The sequence below is a fragment of the Procambarus clarkii genome, chromosome 25, assembly GCF_040958095.1.
Source record: "Procambarus clarkii isolate CNS0578487 chromosome 25, FALCON_Pclarkii_2.0, whole genome shotgun sequence".
Taxonomy (NCBI): domain Eukaryota; kingdom Metazoa; phylum Arthropoda; class Malacostraca; order Decapoda; family Cambaridae; genus Procambarus; species Procambarus clarkii.
Genome location: NC_091174.1, coordinates 30,543,406 through 30,566,464, shown reverse-complemented (window position 1 = coordinate 30,566,464; position 23,059 = coordinate 30,543,406). Strand labels below are relative to the sequence as shown.

The following is a 23,059-nucleotide window of genomic DNA, read 5'->3' as shown; positions in this document are numbered from 1 at the left end:
CACCTGCGCTGCCGTTGAGTGAGGACGTGTCGCTTGTCCGCTCCGGCAGTTTGTGGTAGTTGCCGTTTTCGCCGGCAGGGGGTGTGGGGGTGTTTACCCTCCCTGCTGTTCCTGGTGGTGGAGACGTGGCGTGTTTTGCGATGGGCGGCCCTATTCCCGCTGTCGTGCGGTTAAACTCCATCGGATTGGAGTTTACTGGCCGTGCTGGTTACCTGCTGGTGGACGTGGTGTTGAGTGACATGCTTCGTCTCCCGGTTGGGGACGTATATGGCATTGAGCTGGTAACTGCTCACCGTGTTGTTATCAAGTTTGTGGGTGAGGCGGTGTACCATGCTTTCTTACGGAGGTACGAGGGACGTACTTTGCAGTTACAGGACGGCACCGGGTCTGTGACCATTTCAGACCGTAGTGGTGCTGTGTCGTATGTCAGTGTTCATGGTGCCCCCATGGAGTTTCCTGAGACTCTCCTCCGGAAGTTCTTCCAGAGGTACGGCTCCGTCGTCAGTGTGCGGATGAACTCCCTGTCGTCTGGCACGTATTCGGGTGTGAAGACCAACATTCGGACCCTCGGGATGCGACTGAGGTCGGACATACCGTGCTCTGTCTGGCTGTTGGGGGTACTACGTGCGTGTGTTTTATGCCCGGCAACCCCGTACTTGCTTCCGGTGTGGCTTGTTGGGGCATCAGGCTGCCGGGTGTACTACTGATCCGGTCGCTCCTGTGAACTTGTTCCGTGAGGAGGATTTCCCGCCGCTCCCTCTGGAGGAGGACTCCGGGGGTGAGGAGGTGGGCATCCCGTTCGCTGGTGCAGCTTCCCCGGCGGCGCCTGCCGTTCCTCCGATTGTTGCCGTCCCTCCTCCGGTTCTTGAGTTGCCGTCGGTTGGTCTGCCTGATCCTGTCGCTGTCCCAGCTGCTCCCGTGAGCCTTCCTGGAGCTCCCTGTGTGACGTCGCTGTCTTCTCCCTCGTCTTCTCATGCTGCCCCTGGCCCTGTGTCCGTGACTCGGGTCCCGGATGTGCTTGGTGCTGGGGTGGCTGCGGAGCCTCCTGCTGTGTGTGGCCCGGTTCCCCCTGTGGTTGAGGCTGCTGCCGTACTGGCGTCGGTTCCTTCGGCTCGTGGTACCCGTGTTTCTGGGTCACTTACCGGCTCTGACGACATCCGGCCGGTGCCCAAACGTTCCCGGCGTTCGTCTTCTTCCTGGGCCGACGCTGGTGACTTCAGTGACTGTGGGGCTTCGGATGTTGACAGTGTGGATACGGATGCGTCGATGTCTCTGCGGTTCGTGGTGGCGGAGGTCCATGTGCCTGCCGGTGCTGGTGCCTGTGTCTCGGACGTGCCTTCGGCTCTTTCTCCGCCGGGGGACTCTCCACAGTGGGGGATGGTGGCTTCCGCTGCCAGGGATGGTGTGGACTCTGGTGCTGGGCGTGGCCTGGTGGTGACGTTACGGAAGGATGCGCGCCGTCCGGGTTCCCTGCTGTTGTCTGGTGGTGTGCCCGGGGCCGCGAGTACCCTTGTGGTGCGGGTGCGCGTTGGGGCCCTGGGGGACGTGTTGCCAGCGTCTGTGATGCCACCGGGTCACTGGTCGAAAATTGCCGAGTTACTGCTGTCTGACGGACCGGAGTGCTTTCGTGAGGGGCAAGTTCCCTTCCTGTGGGGGCGAGTGGCGACTTCTCGCCTCAAGAGTTCTACTATCTGGGTCCCCAGTTTACGGGCGTTTGTTGCCCCGGTTCCGGATGTTATGGCGTCCCCGGTGGATGGACGAGACCCTTGGCAATGGGTGCTCTGGGAGGCGTTCAATGTAAGATTCCCGCGGGCCAAGTTCCCGGACAAATATGTGCTCTGATTTCTTGTGTATTTGCTCTGACATGCTGTGTGCCCTTCTGGCTGTTTGTTTGCCCTGTTCTATTATGTGCTTCTGCCTCTCCCTTTGTGCGTAGCTTTGCCATGTGGCATATTAGTGTCTAGTGCTTGGCGTCACTCGTTTCGCGTTTTGGCTTAGCGTTTCGCCTTTCCTGGCTTTGCGATTCACCCTTCACGGGTACGCCGGGGCGCATCCGATCCCACGATCGTCGTCGCCCTTAACTCAACAACAACAACAACATACTACTGGAACTCCTGGAATCTACACTTCACCTCCATCACTTGCTGTGGACGTGTGGACTAATGTAGAGATTAAGTCACTCTTTTGTTTTTCAAGTAGAGTAAATTGATTAATTTCTCGTGTTTGGCGAAAAATGCATTTTGTTGTTATAGTTCAGTTTACAGCAAAGTGTTTAATTGTTTATTCCTACAACTTTAAACACTGCAAAGGCTAAGCAGCTTTTATTTACTTTTTTACTTTTTTTTTGTTTTATGTGCACAAGCAGAGTCGTCGTTTGGCGTTGTTGAGTGGTAGTTTGCTGTGGAAGGTAAGGAGTTTCCTGCTAGTCAGGGCTCCGCCTGGCGGTATGGCCGCGGCTGTTGGTAGCCGTATTCGCCGGGTGGATACTGTGCGGTTGGATTTTTCTACTGCTGTGGACTGGCCCATTGTGGAGATTGCTCTCCCGGACGTGCTCCGTGTCGACGTCCCCAATCTCCTTGGACTCGAGAAGTTATCGCCTACCCGTGTTGTGGTGTCGTTTGCCATGTCACATGTTTACCAGGAGTTTGTGGCTCCCTGGGGTGCACGCTCGATTCCTCTTCCGGCTTCGGCTGTGTCTGTGTAGATCTCGGATCCCTGGGGGCCCCTTGTCGTTTGTGAGTGTTCATGGCGTGCCAGTGACCTTCCCTGAGGCAGAACTCATGTCCATGTTTACACGGTTTGGGACGTTGGTGAAGTACCGGTTCAACATTTTGAGTGCGGCTTGCTGAAGGGAGACCGGCTGGGTACACGCACGCTCGTCATGTGGATCACGAGCCCCATACCATTCAGGGTTTCGTTTCGTGGGCTCTCTATGCGGACCTTTTATCAAGGTCAAACCAGCACGTGTTTTCGATGTGGTGCTGAGGGCCACGTAGCGGCTGGTTGCGACGCTCCTTGTGCTGTGGCCCCTTCAGTTTTCCTGGAGGATGACTGTCCCCACTTGTCTGTGCGTGGGGATTCCCCAGCGGCTGCTCGCTCTGTTCAGGTTCATGGTGGGGTTCCTGCGGCGGTTCCAGCTGCCGCTCCATCTGGACCTGATCTGTCTGCCCCACCGGTGAGCTCGGGGGACTTAGGGGCACCTGCTTCGGACCTTCGCCGTTCGGTGGATGCAGAGGTGCATCCGCATCCGGTTGCTTCCATGGTGACCTTGGATGGTGCTGTAGGGGTGGCGCCTGCATCTCCTGCTGAAGAACTTGTGCGTCCTGGGGCTGTCGGGGCGTTGGGGAGTGTGACTCCGCCCACGCCCTCTGCCTCGTCGCCTCTGGTAGTTTCCTCGTTACCACGTGCCTCTTCTCCTCTGCCGGTTCCGTCGTCCTCTCTGAATTCCTTATGTGTGCTGGAGTCTACCCTTATGCCTTCTATGTCTCTTCCTTCATCGCCTCCGGTCTCCATGGATGGTAGTGGCTTTTTGCCCCGCGTCGTTGAGGCTGCCGTTGAGCATGGTCGTGCTGCTCCGGCTTTGGGGCCGCCTGCTGATGGTTTTTCTGGGGCTCCGCTTGCAGGGGGTGACAGTTCCGACGATCAACGGCCTATTTCTAAGCGACGTCGTTCGGCTTGGGGTGCGTCACCTCGCCGGACGTGGGCAGAGGAGCGTGCCGTTATGGATGATGATGCTGTGGGCGACGTTGTGCTGCCTCCTGTGGTGCCTTCTGTGTTGGATGCTGTGCCCCCTGCTGGTGGCTCTCCTCATTGGGTGGTGGCCCCTGGTGACCGCGACCTCGTAATGGTGTTGTTGAAGGATGTGCAACGGAGGCCTCTGCTCCTGTTCCGATTGGTGGTGGCACTGAGGCGCCTGCGGAGCCACTCTCAGCGAGGCTCGGTGCGATGCCCGGCGTCGAATAAAGTGCGCGCTCTAGTGGGCGGGTCGGTGTGTGGCCTGCTGGGCAGCCTGGTGTTCTTCCGAGTGTGCGACCCTGTGACCAGCTTCCTAGGTGGAAACCCATCCCTTTCGTCCTCCCGTCCGGTGAGGTGATTGATAGATCAAAGACATCTCTGTGTTTTCCGACTGATGACCTGGTGCGTCCTGTTCCCTGGTGCCCGTCTACCATTTGGGTTCCGCAGGCGCAGTGTTTCGTCATGGACGTGCCGGATACGATGCCTCGGCTTATTGCGCCTCCTGGATGTCCGCTTGCTGAAGGCGACCAACTTGTTTGGGATGCTTACGGTTTTCGGCTCGGGAGTACCCAGAGAAGTATGAGTGATTCGTGTGGTTGGTTTATGTCTGTGTTGTGCGTGACATTTCCCCAGTCCCTGCGTGCACAGGTGGGTGTCCTTGAATATGCGTGTGTGTGGTGTGGGTGTCTGTTCCTGGCTCCTGCGTGGCCTGTTTTGTTTTGTGCTTTGCCTTTGGTATGGGTGTTTGTGTTGTGGTTGTGTGTGGTTGAGGGTGTTTGGTGTTCTTTCTTTCCTGTCGTTGCGCGTGCCCCGTGTGTTGGGGTGGGGGGCGTCCTGGTGTGGGGTGGTGTGGTTGTGCATGTCGCATGGGTTGTGTGTGCGTATGATTATTTCTTGTCCTTGTATTTGCTTTATTCTTTGTACATATTTTATGTTATTTATGTTCTAATATGTAGTTTGGATTTCATGTTAATTTGTTACTGGTGCCCACATTTGTGTCCGGTTCTGGTCCTTTGTGTGCGGGGTCAGGCGGCCCGTGCTTGTGTTTTAATTTACTCCCCTTTTCTGTTTTAGGGGGGGTTAGCTTTCTGTATATATGTTGTAAATTTTGTGTATTTTTTCTTGTACATTTTTGTTATTGTCCTTATGTCATTGATGTGTTGTGTATTATATGCATTTTCTGTCCCGTGCTGTTTGTGGGTTTCTTTGCGTGTGTCCTGAGTGCTTTCCTGTGACCCTTTGTATGTATTTTATGTCTGTTTCATGGTATTTTGCTATAAGCACGATTGTTTGTATTTATATGTTGTTTTGCACTTGTTCCCTGTTTTTGTAATTTTTTTTTTTATATATCAATAAAAAAGATGTGCTCAAGGACAATTCCAGCTGCTTTGGTATTTCCTGCACTACTGCACTATAACGTCGCATAAACGTGGGGGCCTGTCCTAGGAGACTGTGTCAGATAATACTCTTAGCACCCTTTGCTTAATGTTGCGTTCAGTTGTTTTACTTGGCTTTTACACTTGTTTCCATTACAGAACTCGTTTTGAGGTTTTCTCATTGATGACTAAATTCATTTACATTACAGGTGTAGCAATTTGTGATCTGTTTATTAGATTGACTTTTGATTACGTGATGTTTTATGTACAAATTCATGCTCGTAATGGTTAGTCTTATAAACCTTTGCTATATCTTGTTTACCCATATTAATTTTGTCCCCTACAGAAGAGGCTCACTGAGACATATCACCCCCTCGCGTACTCTGGTACTTTGGTTTGTCTCCAAACTATAACGTTCAACTTTGCAGTGCGAACTTAGGAGGAAGTATCAGACTTAAGCTCCGTTCGCATTCAGGACTGAGTTGTACGTTTGAGACTCATACAGCAGTTCTCGTCACAGTGTTGACACTCTCCGCACCCCATAAGTATTCGTTCAAAGTTTGTGATTAATTGCCCAGGTTGGGAGATTACTGTTATTTTCCAGAGCACAAAGAATAGTGTCTCCGCAGTTAATTACTTAGCTTTCAGTAGGACACTTCTTGCCCTTATCCTCACTAATAGTTGAGTACCAGGTATAGTACTCCAGTATAGTACCCTACATCATTCTTATATTGAACTAGCTCAAGACAGTTAATTATTGTATTTCTCAAAGTCCTTACTAAAGTTCAAGATTTAGTTCAATTTATCATACATGTTTCAGTAACTTTCCTCGTAAATTTATTATTGCCCTACACGATAGTTACGTCCGTACAGTGTTGCCAGTTCAATAATATCCATTCTCCTGTCTGTGAAGTCAATCTGATAATTCTCACATATTGATACACTTACAGGAGAACACGAGCATAATTTTTCCAATTTTTATTACTTGTCTCTGTACATTACCCAGTGTTTCGCTTAGAAGCCTTTCGTTTCAACCCGGAGGAGGAGGAGGAGGAGGAGGAGATAGCTAGTTTAAATCGCGCCACGAAAGCCGAATCACTTATTTTAACCACAGAGTATCGCCTCTTGCCTCCCAATGATGCCACCAAAACCGAACTTCATAATATGATAATAGATTATTTAGCTGATAATGATCTTATCCCTTCAGAGCTGCAGGAACAACATCAAATTGCTGATAAAACTGCACTCGCCGTCTTGAAACTGAAGATCGAATTAGCATGCATGGAAGCCGAGAATGATGTACGAAAACGGGAAACGAGAATGCAGGAAGCTGACCTGCAACGTGAACGCGAACAAGAATGACTCCAGGACCTGGTGCAAGAACTTCAACTCAAGAGAGAGAATATGGAGAAAGTGAAGCTACCATCGCGCTCCGATTAGAACAAGAGAAAGCTGCCTCCACGCAAGAGCTCCGATGTAAGGAGTTGGAACTTTAAACTACCCACACCACTCAGTGCCAGGAAGCAGAAGCCAACCTACTGGTACGTTTTAATCGTACTCAGCGTATCAAAATGATGTCGCCTTTTGTAGAGACAGAGATGGATTCATTTTTCACTTTATTTGAAGCTATGGCTACTCAACTCGGCTGGCCTCAGAACCAATGGTTCGTACTTCTCAGAGCTCTTCTTACCGGAAGAGCTGCCTTGACCCTCGCTACTTTTGCCACCGAGACTGATTACCAGATACTAAAGTAAGCAGTTTTAGATGCCTATCCACTATCCACAGAAAGTTATCGCCAACGTTTCAGAGATTATGTTAAATCCGGTGCCTCTACCTATGTTGAATATGTATAGACGAGGACAAGATATTTCTTAAAATGTCTGGAGTCAACCCATATTACCCCCTTCTCTGAGTTAAATTAATTCTGCTGGAAGAATTCATGCACCATGTACCTAACCCACATATAGATGTGCACAGTTGGCTGATACTTATAGTTTGATTCACAAATCATATGATTCATATTCGAGTAAACCATCTTGGTCTAGTCGAGCTAAAGGAAGTCAAATAAAAGTTACCTATACATTTTACTGCAGGTACTGTAAAACCTATGGACACACCATCGAGAAATGTTCCAATCCCCATTGTAAAACTAGCAATGATTCACAGACGCCTAAACATTAACCTCCCAAGCCTATTTCATACTAATGTTCCAGCTTCTGATCTTGCTTCATTTCACAGACATGTATATACAGAAACTCTCTGCCAACGGTAGTTATTCTGATGGAAAAGTTTAAGTGAGCAACTTGAGGGATACAACTTCTCTACAAAGTATCCTACTCAAAGCCGCTGGACCTAAAGTCACCTACACTGGAGAAACTGTCCTCATCACCGACTTCACTGTAACTACACCTTACCTGCTCGCCATAGTTCACCTGCATTGTCCCTTCATTCATGGAGAAGTCCAAGTCGCCATTCGGGAGAAACTTTTCCTCCATGCCAGGAATTCCACTTCTCCTAGGCAACGACTTGGCTACCAACAGGACGACACCAATTTAATTAATGCGACAAACCACAGGTATGTGACTCAACTACGGAAGAAGATCCTGCAATGAAGTATGCCATAGAGATACCGGTGACAGAAGAAACAGAAGGCATCACCCAGCCTGTCCTAGTGACTAATCATGCTCAAGCCGCTCAACCACCACAAGTATCCACATCTGTCCCTCAAGATTCACCTGGCCTCCCACCGAATCTCAACCTGTTGGAGTTCTGTAAGTTACAAGAAGCTGACATTTTTTTAACTCCCTTGTTCTTTCAGGTTCAAACTAAGACTGATTCCATCCCAGGTTATTTCATTAACGAAAACCATTTTTCATACTGCAGATTCAAATCCAGTAAACTTTAGCCCAAATATCCTCTGCCTTATGTGACTCAGTTGATAGTTCTCACATATTTACATAATAATGTTGTAGACTTGGCCCTTGGCCTGATGTCCCATTAGGGCATCAACAAGACCTAACATGCCCAATTACAAGACTATTTTGGTCAGGCATTGCATGAGACGTGAGAAACTTTGTGAATACTTTTCATACTTGGCAAATTACAGGTAATCCCAATACTTCTATTCCTAAGGCAATACTGATTTCTATTCCTGTGCCTTCAGAACCTTTCTCAAAACTAAACATCGACTGTGTTGGGCCTCTACCTAGAACAAATTCCGGCAACCACTAATTCATCACCATTATGTGTCCAACCAACAGGTTCCCTATAGCAATTCCCGTCAAGAACATCACTGCTGCTACAGTTGTCAAGCATCTTCTGAAGATCATCAAGCAGTACGGATTTCCAAAGGAGATTCAGAGTGACTGTGGCACAAACTTCACCAGCGAGTTATTTAAGAAAACCCTTAAGGAATTCAACATAATTCCCGTATTGTCTAGCCCCTATCATCCTGCTTCACAGGGATCTCTAGAATGTAGTCATCAAACTATCAAGTCACTTTAAAGAACGCTTTGCATTAGTACAGAGAAAGATTGGGATAAGCAATTAAACATCATCATGTGCATTTTCTGCCTTTCTAATGAGTCCCTTGGAGTATCACCTTATGCGATGCTCTACGGTCGAAAGTGGAAAAGCTCCCTCAAAGCATTTAAAGATTCTTTAATATCAAACACCTTCAGTGATTCTCTTATTGTGGCTTAGTTTCTTAAAAAATTGAAACACATTCCTGAAAGAGTACATCAATTTGCCAGTGCTAACTTATCAGCATCTAAACAAAAAAAGCACATTTTGATCATAATACTAAAGTTACAAAGTTCAGTGTAGGAGATTTGTTTTTGGCATATTTTCCTATAACAACCTCTCCCTCCCAGAGTAAGTTTTCAGGTCCCTACCACATCAAAGACTGCAGGAACAACAATGACTACATTCTAGAGACTCATGATCGGCGGCGTAAGACAACTTTGCCACGTCAACCTGCTCAAGCTCTACCAAGGTAATACTTCACCTGTATTGATGCCTGTATCCGCTTTTATGGATGCGTATTCCAACAGTGATACCAACCCTGCTTCTTCTCCTGACTGCAATGACTCTAACCCAGTGATCTCCAACTGTGATATTATGAACGATCTTCCTAAGTACTTACAGCATTCCAATAACAGTACTCCTATGACCCAACTAATCTCTACTCATAAAGTCCTGTTCCAAGACACTCCTCTGGAATGTACTTTAGTGCGCCTTGACGTCAAGCTGCTTCCTGAAACAATACCCATCCGTCAACCGTACTACCGCATCAGTTCGCAGGAGAGGGAAACCATGCTCGCCGAAGTTCAGTACCTCCTCAGTAATTGATTGGCCACACCTTGTGAGTCCCTTTGGGCCTCACCCTGTATCTTGGTTGCCCAAGCCACACAGCTAGGTAAGACTGTGCACCGATTACCACAAATTAAACTCTGTCACATTTAAAGATTCCTACCCTTTGCCTTCCATCGACGACATCCTAGATGCCATCGGTAACGCTAAATTCTTGTCTCAAATAGACATCTTGAAGGGCTATTACCAGATCAGTCATACAGAGTGTGCTTAGGACATTTCTACTTTCACCATGCCTTTCGGTTTCTTTAGATATGAGCGACTGCCTTTTGGACTCTGCAATGCCCCAGCTACCTTCCAGCGAGCTGTCAACCTCGTCATCCAAGACCTTGACGATACCTACTCCTACCCGGATGACCTCGTTGTAGCAACCTACACCTGGGAAAAACATCTACAACGATTGTTCTACAAGCTTCTCCAGGCCGGCCTCATCATTAGTTTGGGCAAGTACAAGTTTGCCGAAGGTAAAGTGCTCTATCTTGGTAATATCATAGGCAGTGGAAGCATAGCACCTCTTGACGTTCATGTGCGAGCCATCTAACACTATCCCCCAGCCTACTTCACGTAAACAACTTATGCATTTCCAAGGCCTAGCTTCCTATTAACGTCACTTCTGCAGAATAGTTAGAACTGTTGCCATACCTCTTATCAACCTTACCAGCCATAAAAGGAAGTACATTTGGACCACAACCACATCACAATCCATTCCTTTTGAACAACTTAAAACATATCTCTGTATATTTATGCTGTTAGTTATATATATATATATATATATATATATATATATATATATATATATATATATATATATATATATATATATAAACACCAAGGGTGTGTACAGCTGACATCATGCATATAAACACCAAGGATGTCTACCGGTTATTGGTGTATGTTCACTGAGAGTTCACTCCGGGCTTTGACATCGTTCAAGACTAGCGTAAACATGCTTCTTGATCAATAATCTATCTCCCTGGCCTTATTATCCTTTCGTAGCATGATAGGCCTACTGTAAAGTTCAAAACTTAATCAACCAATTGTAATTTAATAAATATTAAACAAAAAGTTTTCTCTGGCACCGTCATATGTTCTAAACGAACAGACGCGGCCTATATATGACACAACCACAACACAACAGCACAACAGTCTCTCCACAATTTGCAGGAAAAAACGGTGTAGAAAGAGGTCATCAAAAATATGGATTAGAGCCTAAAATTAAAGGTATGAACTTGGTAAAAGAACCCACCAAAACTTACCTGAAGTGGAGTGTCCGGGTCCAGCTCGAACTTAGGAATCTTCTCAGACCAGAGCGCGAACCTCAGGCTGTCACGCTCTATGAAGTAGTCGAAGACTGTGCCTTCTCCAGGGAACTTGACTGTCCGAAACTCTTGCTGGAACCACTTACTAAACTCAACGCGGTAGTCGATGTTCTGGGAGTGGGTAGTAAAGAGGGAGAAGATGAAGCAGTGTTGGGTCGTGGTTTGGAGCGAGGCGTAACTTAGCGGCGTCTGTCGTTGTTGCAGCTGTATAGTTTGTGTTGCGCCCTCACCAACTGTATGGTTTGTGCTGCGCCCTCACCAACTGTATGGTTTGTGTTGCGCCCTCACCAACTGTATGGTTTGTGCTTGCCCTCACCAACTGTATGGTTTGTGCTTGCCCTCACCAACTGTATGGTTTGTGCTTGCCCTCACCAACTGTATGGTTTGTGCTTGCCCTCACCAACTGTATGGTTTGTGCTGCGCCCTCACCAACTGTATGGTTTGTGCTGCGCCCTCACCAACTGTATGGTTTGTGCTTGCCCTCACCAACTGTATGGTTTGTGCTTGCCCTCACCAACTGTATGGTTTGTGCTGCGCCCTCACCAACTGTATGGTTTGTGCTGCGCCCTCACCAACTGTATGGTTTGTGCTGCGCCCTCACCAACTGTACGGTTTGTGCTGCGCCCTCACCAACTGTATGGTTTGTGCTGCGCCCTCACCAACTGTATGGTTTGTGCTGCGCCCTCACCAACTGTATGGTTTGTGCTGCGCCCTCACCAACTGTATGGTTTGTGTTGCGCCCTCACCAACTGTATGGTTTGTGCTGCGCCCTCACCAACTGTATGGTTTGTGTTGCGCCCTCACCAACTGTATGGTTTGTGCTTGCCCTCACCAACTGTATGGTTTGTGCTTGCCCTCACCAACTGTATGGTTTGTGCTTGCCCTCACCAACTGTATGGTTTGTGCTGCGCCCTCACCAACTGTATGGTTTGTGCTGCGCCCTCACCAACTGTATGGTTTGTGCTTGCCCTCACCAACTGTATGGTTTGTGCTTGCCCTCACCAACTGTATGGTTTGTGCTTGCCCTCACCAACTGTATGGTTTGTGCTGCGCCCTCACCAACTGTATGGTTTGTGCTGCGCCCTCACCAACTGTACGGTTTGTGCTGCGCCCTCACCAACTGTATGGTTTGTGCTGCGCCCTCACCAACTGTATGGTTTGTGCTGCGCCCTCACCAACTGTATGGTTTGTGCTGCGCCCTCACCAACTGTATGGTTTGTGTTGCGCCCTCACCAACTGTACGGTTTGTGCTGCGCCCTCACCAACTGTATGGTTTGTGCTCCGCTCTCACCAACTGTATGGTTTGTGCTGCGCCCTCACCAACTGTACGGTTTGTGCTGCGCCCTCACCAACTGTATGGTTTGTGCTGCGCCCTCACCAACTGTATGGTTTGTGCTGCGCCTTCACCAACTGTATGGTTTGTGCTTCCCCTCACAAACTGTATGGTTTGTGCTGCGCCCTCACCAACTGTATGGTTTGTGTTGCGCCCTCACCAACTGTATGGTTTGTGCTGCGCCTTCACCAACTGTATGGTTTGTGCTGCGCCTTCACCAACTGTATGGTTTGTGTTGCGGCCTCACCAACTGTATGGTTTGTGCTGCGCCCTCACCAACTGTATGGTTTGTGTTGCGCCCTCACCAACTGTATGGTTTGTATTGCGCCTTCACCAACTGTATGGTTTGTGCTGCGCCCTTACCAACTGTATGGTTTGTGCTGCGCCCTTACCAACTGTATGGTTTGTATTGCGCCCTCACCAACTGTATGGTTTGTGCTGCGCCCTCACCAACTGTATAGTTTGTGCTGCGCCCTCACCAACTGTATAGTTTGTGCTGCGCCCTCACCAACTGTATGGTTTGTGCTGCGCCCTCACCAACTGTATAGTTTGTGCTGCGCCTTCACCAACTGTATAGTTTGTGCTGCGCCCTCACCAACTGTATGGTTTGTGTTGCGGCCTCACCAACTGTATGGTTTGTGCTGCGCCTTCACCAACTGTATGGTTTGTGTTGCGCCCTCACCAACTGTATGGTTTGTGCTGCGCCCTCACCAACTGTATAGTTTGTGCTGCGCCTTCACCAACTGTATGGTTTGTGCTGCGCCCTCACCAACTGTATGGTTTGTGTTGCGGCCTCACCAACTGTATGGTTTGTGCTGCGCCTTCACCAACTGTATAGTTTGTGCTGCGCCCTTACCAACTGCATGGTTTGTGTTGCGCCCTCACCAACTGTATGGTTTGTGCTGCGCCCTCACCAACTGTATGGTTTGTGCTGCGCCCTCACCAACTGTATGGTTTGTGCTGCGCCTTCACCAACTGTATAGTTTGTGCTGCGCCCTCACCAACTGTATGGTTTGTGTTGCGGCCTCACCAACTGTATGGTTTGTGCTGCGCCTTCACCAACTGTATGGTTTGTGTTGCGCCCTCACCAACTGTATGGTTTGTGCTGCGCCCTCACCAACTGTACAGTTTGTGCTGCGCCCTCACCAACTGTATAGTTTGTGCTGCGCCTTCACCAACTGTATGGTTTGTGTTGCGCCCTCACCAACTGTATGGTTTGTGCTGCGCCCTCACCAACTGTATGGTTTGTGCTGCGCCTTCACCAACTGTATAGTTTGTGCTGCGCCCTCACCAACTGTATGGTTTGTGTTGCGGCCTCACCAACTGTATGGTTTGTGCTGCGCCCTCACCAACTGTATGGTTTGTGTTGCGCCCTCACCAACTGTATGGTTTGTATTGCGCCTTCACCAACTGTATGGTTTGTGTTGCGCCCTCACCAACTGTATGGTTTGTGTTGCGCCCTCACCAACTGTATGGTTTGTGCTGCGCCCTCACCAACTGTATGGTTTGTGCTGCGCCCTTACCAACTGTATGGTTTGTGTTGCGCCCTCACCAACTGTATGGTTTGTGCTGCGCCCTTACCAACTGTATGGTTTGTGTTGCGCCCTCACCAACTGTATGGTTTGTGTTGCGCCCTTACCAACTGTATGGTTTGTGTTGCGCCCTCACCAACTGTATGGTTTGTGCTGCGCCCTCACCAACTGTATGGTTTGTGCTGCGCCCTCACCAACTGTATGGTTTGTGCTGCGCCCTTACCAACTGTATGGTTTGTGTTGGGCCCTCACCAACTGTATGGTTTGTGTTGCGCCCTCACCAACTGTATGGTTTGTGTTGCGCCCTTACCAACTGTATGGTTTGTGTTGCGCCCTCACCAACTGTATGGTTTGTGCTGCGCCCTCACCAACTGTATGGTTTGTGCTGCGCCCTCACCAACTGTATGGTTTGTGTTGCGCCCTCACCAACTGTATGGTTTGTGCTGCGCCCTCACCAACTGTATGGTTTGTGTTGCGCCCTCACCAACGATTGTTATTGCTTCTAATTAGCCTGTTCTTTTACATTTCCTTTTATTGGTCATAAGACTATAAGTACGGTTTCCGTATGAAACCCTCAATGCTTGGGTTTATGAATGCAGAATATGAATGATGTCAGAATTCAACATGTTTAGAATGCATTCACATACAATTTTCTCATACATTCTTCATTACCCTAAAAACACGGTGTATCTGAGAGTTTATGTAACAAACAAAATTTAAGACTCACTCCATCCTGGTAGAGAGCCGAGCCGAACGCCCAGACCGCGGCGAAGACGAAATACTGCTCGTAGACCTCCTTGGGGCTGTCAGGCGGGGCGTTCTCCTGAGTGAGGAGACAATCCAGCATGTTGCACAGCATCATCAGGTGGCTGATCTCAGGCATGGGAGTGATCTTCTTGAAGCGTACGCGAAGTATCTCTTGGCAGATGGGGATATACTTATCGAAGAGCACCATGAGGTTGGCTTTCTCACTCTGCACCTCGCGCCGGTCGATCCAGCTTGTCACATAGCTAGGGAGGGCATCAGGGAAATAATGCCATTGATCTAACCACTCATTAATCAGATGTATCAGAAAGTAACTATCTAATTACCACAAAGGAAACTAGCTTGTCAAGCAGGTAGGCTCATGCTGCAAGCACTTGTTATTGAATATGACCAAAACTGTCGTAACTAACACGATTAGTAACTGTTGATTCAAACCCGATTTTTTTTATAATTCTTATGTTCATCCTAACTTAGGAGGGAAATTGAAAAATTAACTCTCAGAAACTAACTTTACAGTATTTAATGAGCTTGGTTTGTGCTGCTCAAGGATGCGATTCGATGAAACATTCGTTAATCTTTCCAGTGGCTAAAACAAAGTGAACAATAATTGTCAGACGTAACAACATTAATATTACAAGTAGTGTCGTATATTCAGTTTTCCTCGACAGCTTCTGGAGTTGTCATGACAATCGCACATATATTGGACCGTGTAAATTTGTATCCACACACTGTCGGACTACTACACAGTTGTTATCCAAGGTATTGGACATGGGAAATGAGGGCTTAGAACAATCATGCGTTGTGTGACCTTATATCCATTGGTGAAGCCAGATCAATCACTTTTTGAAGGACTCGACAATTTATATATGCGACTGGGCTTGCAGGAATTCCTTTTATAAGGAATCGGGTTAATAAAGGCTTATTAGTAATAATCACTAATTATATAGAACACAATTATTTACAAGGAAAAAGGGATTTATTTAGTTTATAAAGTGACAGATAACGCTACTCAAGATTCCCTCAGGAGTTTGTGGCTTCAGGGGAATGACTTTATAAGTTTAAGACTTTCTGCTGTTCTTGGTTATGCTGTTTCTCAGCACCAGACCAACAATTGTTTAAGACTTTCTGCTGTTCTTGGTTATGCTGTTTCTCAGCACCAGACCAACAATTAGGAAACAGACAAGACTCCTGATCAAGGAACTCTAGATAATGACATTCATGCAGGAATAAATGTGTTCGTCAGTTATTTGATCTCTCACGCTCCTCCTCAAAGCAAATCATACTGATATTAATGTCTTCCTAACTGCCTGAACTCGAGGTAGGAGGACCTGACATCATCACTCCCGTGAGCAACACTGGGTTCCTGTGCGGGTAACACCAACTGTGTGTGCAAAATTTCCACCATTTAAATATTACCACTAAATTACTTTTACTATAAGAACGTTACGTGACTCGAGAATGAAGTCAACTTAAACACAGACACCGTGCAGTAAACAGAGCTAAAGGCTTAAAACGTGACAAATACATGAAGATTAAAATCATGATAACTTGATTAATTCACTACAAACGATTTACATAATATTAATTCCAGAATTAATGACAACATCAATACGAGCCATGTATATGAACCTATGAAGCTATCAATGAACCATTGTACCTATGCCCTGGGTACTCCCAAGCAAATGCCTTAGACGACTAGGCCACGACATGGTCAAAACCCTGGAGGATTCAGTCGAATACTAGGGTGCAATCCTTTTGATCATGTCGGGGACTAATCGTCTAGCATTTGCTTAGGAGTAACTAGCCCAACCACTTGGGCTTGACGGTAGAGCGACGGTCTCGCTTCGTGCAGGTCGGAGTTCAGTCCCCGACCGACAAAGTGGTTGGCCACCATTCCTTCCCCCTCATCCGACCCCGGATCCTTATACTGACCTCTTCCAAGTGCGATATATAGTCTAATGGCTTGGCGCTTTCTTCTGATAGTTCCCTTCCCTTAGGAGTAACCAAAGCATTGGTTAGAAACCTCGTCACGGCGCCAATTGATTTTCTCCCTGATACATCACGTTAGTGTGATGTATCTGTGCACCAGAATTATTGTCATGTAAATCACACCTGAAACTGGGGACACATAACCCTAAAGATTGACTATATGTGTGATTCATGATAAAAGGTATTTAAGCTCATTCTAAAAAAAAATTTGGTTACAGTTACAATGATAGAAGTGAAGCTCTTCAGTTGTGTCTCAAGCACAAATTGTCCAACTTTACAATGAACTAGAAGACAAGAACAGTTATCTCCTAATATACACCAACAACCTTAGACTACTGGCTATTTACTTACAAACTTTACAGAACTCCATAAAATGGATATAGACAATTAATTATGAATTTAGCAATTGGGGGCTTGTCACCCCCTGGCGATTTGGACAAAATCCTTCACTTGCCTTACCAACACTGAAGAGGACGGACGAACTCTATTTGCATACAAAAATTAAACTGATCCACCATAAAATAGCAGCCTTTGTTGCTGTTCTGCATATGGGGCAACTAGTCACTAGAGGGCAGCGTAATGAAGCCAGAAATTAACTTTGAATTAGACAGACCTTATAACACTACACCTGACCTGCCACCTGTCGGGATAGGTGCCACAGTCCACACACATTAAAGATAAACAAGTCATATGTATTATAGCTAAATCAACTTTTAGCATTAAATAACTAGAGCTCTGACAATAGACAGGTTGGTGGACTTCGTTAGGGAGCATGGTATGCTCAAACCCCAATATGCATTGGTTTCTTCTGCAGCCCCCCTCCGTATCCGGCCCGTTGGCACCATGGGGAGGCTTGGTGGTCGGCTGCCAGAGTGTGATGCTCCGTGGGACAGTCCTTTGTCCTTTTGTAGCCTTGCGCTCCTGCTGCTGTCTTCTCTAATTTGGCCGATTCGCTTTTCCTTTTCCTTCTGTTTCGTTTTTCTCCCCCGTCTTCTCCTTTCTAATTGTCATTTCCTGCCGACCTTTTGCCTGTTTTGATTATTCTTTTGGACTTCTTCTATTTTGATGCCTGGGTGTTTGAGGAGGCATACTCTTGCACCTGTAAAGCTGTAGTACCCGACGTCCAGAGCGAGGAGACCCTTTTATTTTCAATCCTCCTTTCGTCACTGAAGCCGATGTCGACGGACTGACGGTTCTTAAGGTGGCGTTGGTGGGGCGTATACTCACGACGCACCCCTGGGGGGGGGGGGGGGCCCCGGCATGATCGGCGATAGCTTTTTGTTGGGTGTCCTGCCTCTAATTGTGGCTCCATGGTGGGTGTGGGGGCACATTCGTGGATGAATGTCTAACTCTCATTTCATGTCAAATTCCGTTATTCTTATCCCTTCTCAGGCTCGTGGGGTAGGCGACCAAGCCCCCGAGTTAGACCGTGTTGGAAGACCGGGCTCTGTAGGCCCCACTGCTTTGCGCCCTGACCTTACTCCTCCTTTGATCCTCCTGACTATCCCCTCAGCTCCCCTCCCTCTGTGGTTGGATCGAGCCACAAGCCCCCAGTGGTGACCACCTCGTCCCCTGGCATGGCTCAGTCTCTCATTGTGACTACTGCGCCTTTTAACCCCTCTCTTTCTCTCTCTTTGGGGGATTCTCAGCGCCGTCCATGCCACTGCCGCACTCGCACGATCCCTTTCCGTACTGATGCGTACCAGGCCTTGTTTGGTCCCGCCTTGTGGGCCAAATACTTTGATCTACTCCCTCTGGATTCTACACCTGATGATTTCTCCCTCCAAAGGCACCTTATTGATTCAGTAGATGTCTCTGTTACTTTTAACCCCACCCGTCTTGGTACACTTGTTGTTGCTGCTCCTTCTCAGGATGCAGCCACCCGCATGGCTGCCTTATCCTGCCTTGGCGAGACCCCTGTTCGGGTCTCCAAGAACGCTCGATTGAATGCCAGTGTTCTCATCCTGCCCCATGTTGCCACCGGTGTTCGGAATCTACAGGGCTGCCTGTAGAATCTACAGATATTCGGCATATCCTCGATGCCCAGGGCTACTCTGTCCTCCAGGTAAACACGTTTACTCGTACCCGTCTTGGTCGTGGCCGTCAGCCCCTTCGAGCTGTGAAGATTACCTTTGATGGTAGGACTCTTCCGCCCTTTGTCAGTCTTGCTGGTGCTCCTTGACGGAGCACCTGGCACCAGCAAGCACGAGCAATTCCCTCTCCTCGGTTCTGTAATCAGTGCTAGAGGTTTGGGCATGGTGCTCTCCGATGCTCCTGTACTGTCTCTCTCTGTCCCTTGTGTGGAGGTCAAAGGTTTCTCTAAGATGGAGTGCTCTTCTCCCCAGGCTCGCTGCCTCAATTGTGGTGAGGCCCACCCTGCCTTCTCCCGTGTGCGTATGCATTACAAGCTTGAGGCAGCCGTCCTGAACTTGAAGCACCGGGAACGTTTGTTTTTTCCTGAGACAAGGCGTCAAGTCCGCCGTCTCTCCCCTCTCCCCCCTTACGCAAATGTTCCTTATGCTTGCATGCTGCGCTCTTCCTCTCCTCGTCCTTCCCATCTTCCTCTGTCTCACAACCGTTTCCAGGCCTTAGACCCAGACAAGCCCACCGCCTCTTCCTCTGTTCCTTTGAGTTCTGTCCCGAAGGGTCACCCTCATGGTTCTCCTTCTTTCTGCCCAGTCTGTCATGTCTCCTGTGTCTTCTTCTTCATCTCCCTTCGATCCTCCTTCTCATCCTTGTCCTTCGTCTCTTAGCTCTCCATGCCAGCTGTCTGTGCGGATGATGTCCATCGCTCTCCCAGCGGTCATCGTGTTGTTTGCCCTCGTTCTGCTTCTCTTGTTGAGGCGCTTGATTCTGTTGCCCAGTACATCGTTGCTGGGACGCCAATCTCTTTGAGTAAGAGTCGAAAGCCTGGCTCCTCGCCTTCCTCCTCCCTGGCAGCTTCACTTTCTTCCTCGCCCCCTACCTCTGACTCTCTCGCTCCATCCTCTCCCGTTTCGGTGGCGGCGCCCCCTGCTCCTGATATGGAGGTTTCTTTGATCCCAGCTTCCCTCTCGGTTGCTGCCCTTGCCGAGGTGTGCTCCCCTCTTTCTGCTCCTCCTCCTCCTGCTGTCCTTGACTGCCCTTCTCGGTTGTCTCCTCCTCCTCCTCCTCCTCCGGACCCTGCTCGTCCGCCTCTGGTCTGTTCTCCTGTTCCCTTTCCTCCATCTTTGCTCAGTTTACTCATGCCCCCTAACCCTAACTGCTGACCTTGATCCCGACCCTGAGCTTCTTTAACGTGCTGTGTTCCTCTTTCACCTTTGTTTCTTCCTTGTTCTCTGTTGCTATCCTTTCTCTTTTTTGTTGATGTATCTTCTTCAGTGGAACATTCGTGGAGTTTACGCCAATTTCCTTGAACTCCAACTTCTGATTTCACGGTTTTCACCCCTTTGTATCTATCTCCAGGAGCCGATTGGTGCTCGTCCTGGCCTTTCCGTGGCTATTCCTTTCTCTCTCCTCCCCCAGCTGTTCCCATAACTCTTCTGCTTTCTTGATTCGCTCTGATGTATCTTTCGTCCCCTTACTCTTTCCATCACGTCTCCAATGTTCTGCTGCCCGTATCTTTGTCCGTAAATGGTACACAGTTTGTTCCATTTATCTTCCCCCAAATGTCCCGCTCTCCCGCCGTGATCTTTAACACCTCCTGGACTCCTTGCCGGAGACTGTGCTCCTGCTGGGTGATTTCACTTGTCAACATACCCTTTGGGGCCATGTTCTGACAAACACCCGGGGTCGCCTTCTCGAACCGTTCATCCTCTCTTCTTCCCTGTCTCTTCTCAATTCTGGTGAGCTCACTCATTTAGACTCTCGGACTCGTACCCTTTCCTGTCTTGATTTTCTCTTTGCTAGTCTTCCCTTTACTTAGATTTCGAGTGGCGGGTTCATGGTGGCCTCCATGGCAGTGACCATTTTCTCATCCTTGTTTCCTTCTTCTCTTTTCACCCTCCCCTCTCCTTCCCTAGGTGGCGGTTTGCCGAGGCTTTCTGGCCCCTCTTTATCCTCTGTGCTACTCTATCCGACCTCTCCATTCTGCCTCTCCCTCGCGCCCTCCTCCATTTTTATGACACCGTCTTCGACGCTGCCTTCCGCTCTATTCCTCGCTCTTCCTCTTGGGGAATGCGGAAATGCGTTCCAAGGAATGTGGACTGTGCTCGGGCTGTCTGCTGTAAGCGTGCAGTCTGGAAGTGACACCATTGCTGGCAGGCGACTGAATTTTTTCTTTTGTTTCGGAAGGCAAGTGTGGTGGCCCGTAGGACCATCTATATGGCTAAACTTGCATGTTGGACATCTTATGTCTCCACCATCACGTCCGAAACTCCTCTCCCGCTGATCTGGAAGCGTATCCGCAAGATAGCGGGTAAGTTCGTTCCCGATGCCTCACTGGTCCTTCACTTCAATTCGCGACCGAATTGGGTTCTCATTTTTCGTCTGTTAGCTCTGGTTCTCATGTCCCTCAATCCTTCCTTCTTCGTAAGCCTCTTCTTGAATCTCGTCCTTTGGATTTCTGTACCCATCTCAGCCTTCCCTATAACGATCCCTTCTCTCTCTCTCTGAGCTTCAGTCTGCCCTGGCCCTCTGTGGTTCTACGGCGGCGGGCTCCGATGGCATTCATTATGAGATGCTTCGCCATCTCCCTTCGTGTACGTCTCAGTATTTACTGAGTCTGTTTAATCGGGTCTGGGAGTCGTTGTCAGTCCCAGAGGACTGGTTCGATGATGTTGTCATCCTTGTTCAGAAACCAGGTTCTGTCAGGTCATACTCTAAGGAATTCCGCCCTATTGCACTCACGAGCTATGTTTGCAAGCTTTTTGAACATAAAGTTAACGTTCGTCTGATGTGGTTCTTAGAGCACTATCACCACCTCTCCCCTTCTCAATTTGGTTTTCGCAAGTGTCGCAGCACAACGGATGTCCTGGTGAACTTGGAGGTCTATATTCCTGCTGCGAAGACCTCTGTTGTTACCGTTCTTTTTCACCTAGAAAAGACTTACGACACTACCTGGTGGTATCATATTCTGTCGCAACTTCATTCTTTTGGCCTTCGTGGGAATCTTCCTCCAGAGTTTCCTCTCTCGTCGTTACTTTCGAGTGAGGCTTGGTACCACTCTCTCTGGCCTTTTTAGGCAATATGAGGGTGTGCCCCAAGGTAGTGTTCTGAGCACTACTCTTTTTCTTGTTGATCTCAATGATTTTCTTTCCTCCCTTCCTTCTGGCGTCTTCTCCGCTCTCTGTGTAGACGATCTTACCCTTTCCTGTCAGGGTGATTATTCGCCTCTCCTTCAACGGCAGCTTCAACTTGCGATTAATGCGATTGATGCCGTGTCGTCCTGGGCCACTAATCATGGCTTCAGGTTCTCTCCGTCTAAGACTTGTGCTATGACTTTTACTCGGAAGCGTGTCATTCTTCGTCCCTCTTTGTCACTTTATGGTCATCCCCTTATGTACAAGGTTTCCGCTAAGCTTCTCTCTCTCTCTCTCTCTCTCTCTCTCTCTCTCTCTCTCTCTCTCTCTCTCTCTCTCTCTCTCTCTCTCTCTCTCTCTCTCTCTCTCTCTCTCTCTTCCTCTCTCTTCCTCTCTCTCCCTCTCTCTCTCTCTCTCTCTTCCTCTCTCTCTTCCTCTCTCTCTCCTCTCTCTCTCTCTCTCTCTCTCTCTCTCTCTCTCTCTCTCTCTCTCTCTCTCTCTCTCTCTCTCTCTCTCTCTCTCTCTCTCTCTCTCTCTCTCCCTTCCTCTCTCTCCCTTCCTCTCTCTCTCTCTCTCTCTCTCTCTCTCTCTCTCTCTCTCTCTCTCTCTCTCTCTCTCTCTCTCTCTCTCTCTCTCTCTCTCTCTCTCTCTCTCTCTTCCTCTCTCTCCCTTCCTCTCTCTCTCTCTCTCCCTCTTCCTCTCTCTCCCTTCCTCTCTCTCTCTCTCTCTCTCTCTCTCTCTCTCTCTCTCTCTCTCTCTCTCTCTCTCTCTCTCTCTCTCTCTCTCTCTCTCTCTCTCTCTCTCTCTCTCTCTCTCTCTCTCCCTTCCTCTCTCTCCCTTCCTCTCTCTCCCTTCCTCTCTCTCCCTTCCTCTCTCTCTCTCTCTCTCTCTCTCTCTCTCTCTCTCTCTCTCTCTCTCTCTCTCTCTCTCTCTCTCTGAAAAAGGTGCCGGGAGAGAGGAGTAAACCAGGAAATCATAGCCCCAACACAACAGTCCCAGGAACGAGAGAGAAACCCACAACCAGCATCCCAACTACACCGGAGGGAAGGGTAACACTACCACCCTCCTCTACATAGACACCCTCCCTAACCCTCACCCTACCCCACCTCTCTCAAATGCTCGCTCAACCCTCCCTCCCCCCCCAACCCCATTCCGATCCTGTCACCCCTCCCCCCATTCCCACCATGTCCCCTCTCCCCCTTTTCCCTCCTTGTCTCCTCCTCCCCCTTCATCACATACCCTCCCTCTTCCTCGTCCCTTCTCACCCTGCATCCTTCATGGCCCCTCTACCTCTTGACCCCATACCCTACCTGTCCCCCTTTCCCTTGACCCCCCCCCCCACCCGAGAATCCACTGAGACTCTGTTAACCACCTCACAAATCTTCACACCTATTGAACAGCTTCCTCCGTCAGTAGAACG

At 48.7% G+C, this 23,059-nt stretch overlaps 1 protein-coding gene across 1 annotated transcript in view; it reads right to left on the bottom strand.

The window, feature by feature from the left end:
• The window catches only part of LOC123756315 (dynein beta chain, ciliary), a 289,304-nt gene that overhangs the window by 208,757 nt on the left and 57,488 nt on the right, over window positions 1-23,059 (bottom strand). The window contains exons 14-15 of the mRNA XM_069331022.1: window positions 14,394-14,676; window positions 10,739-10,912 (exon numbers count right to left, since the gene is read on the bottom strand). Coding sequence (XP_069187123.1) covers window positions 10,739-10,912; window positions 14,394-14,676 — 457 coding nt within the window. The remainder of the gene's footprint in view (window positions 1-10,738; window positions 10,913-14,393; window positions 14,677-23,059) is intronic.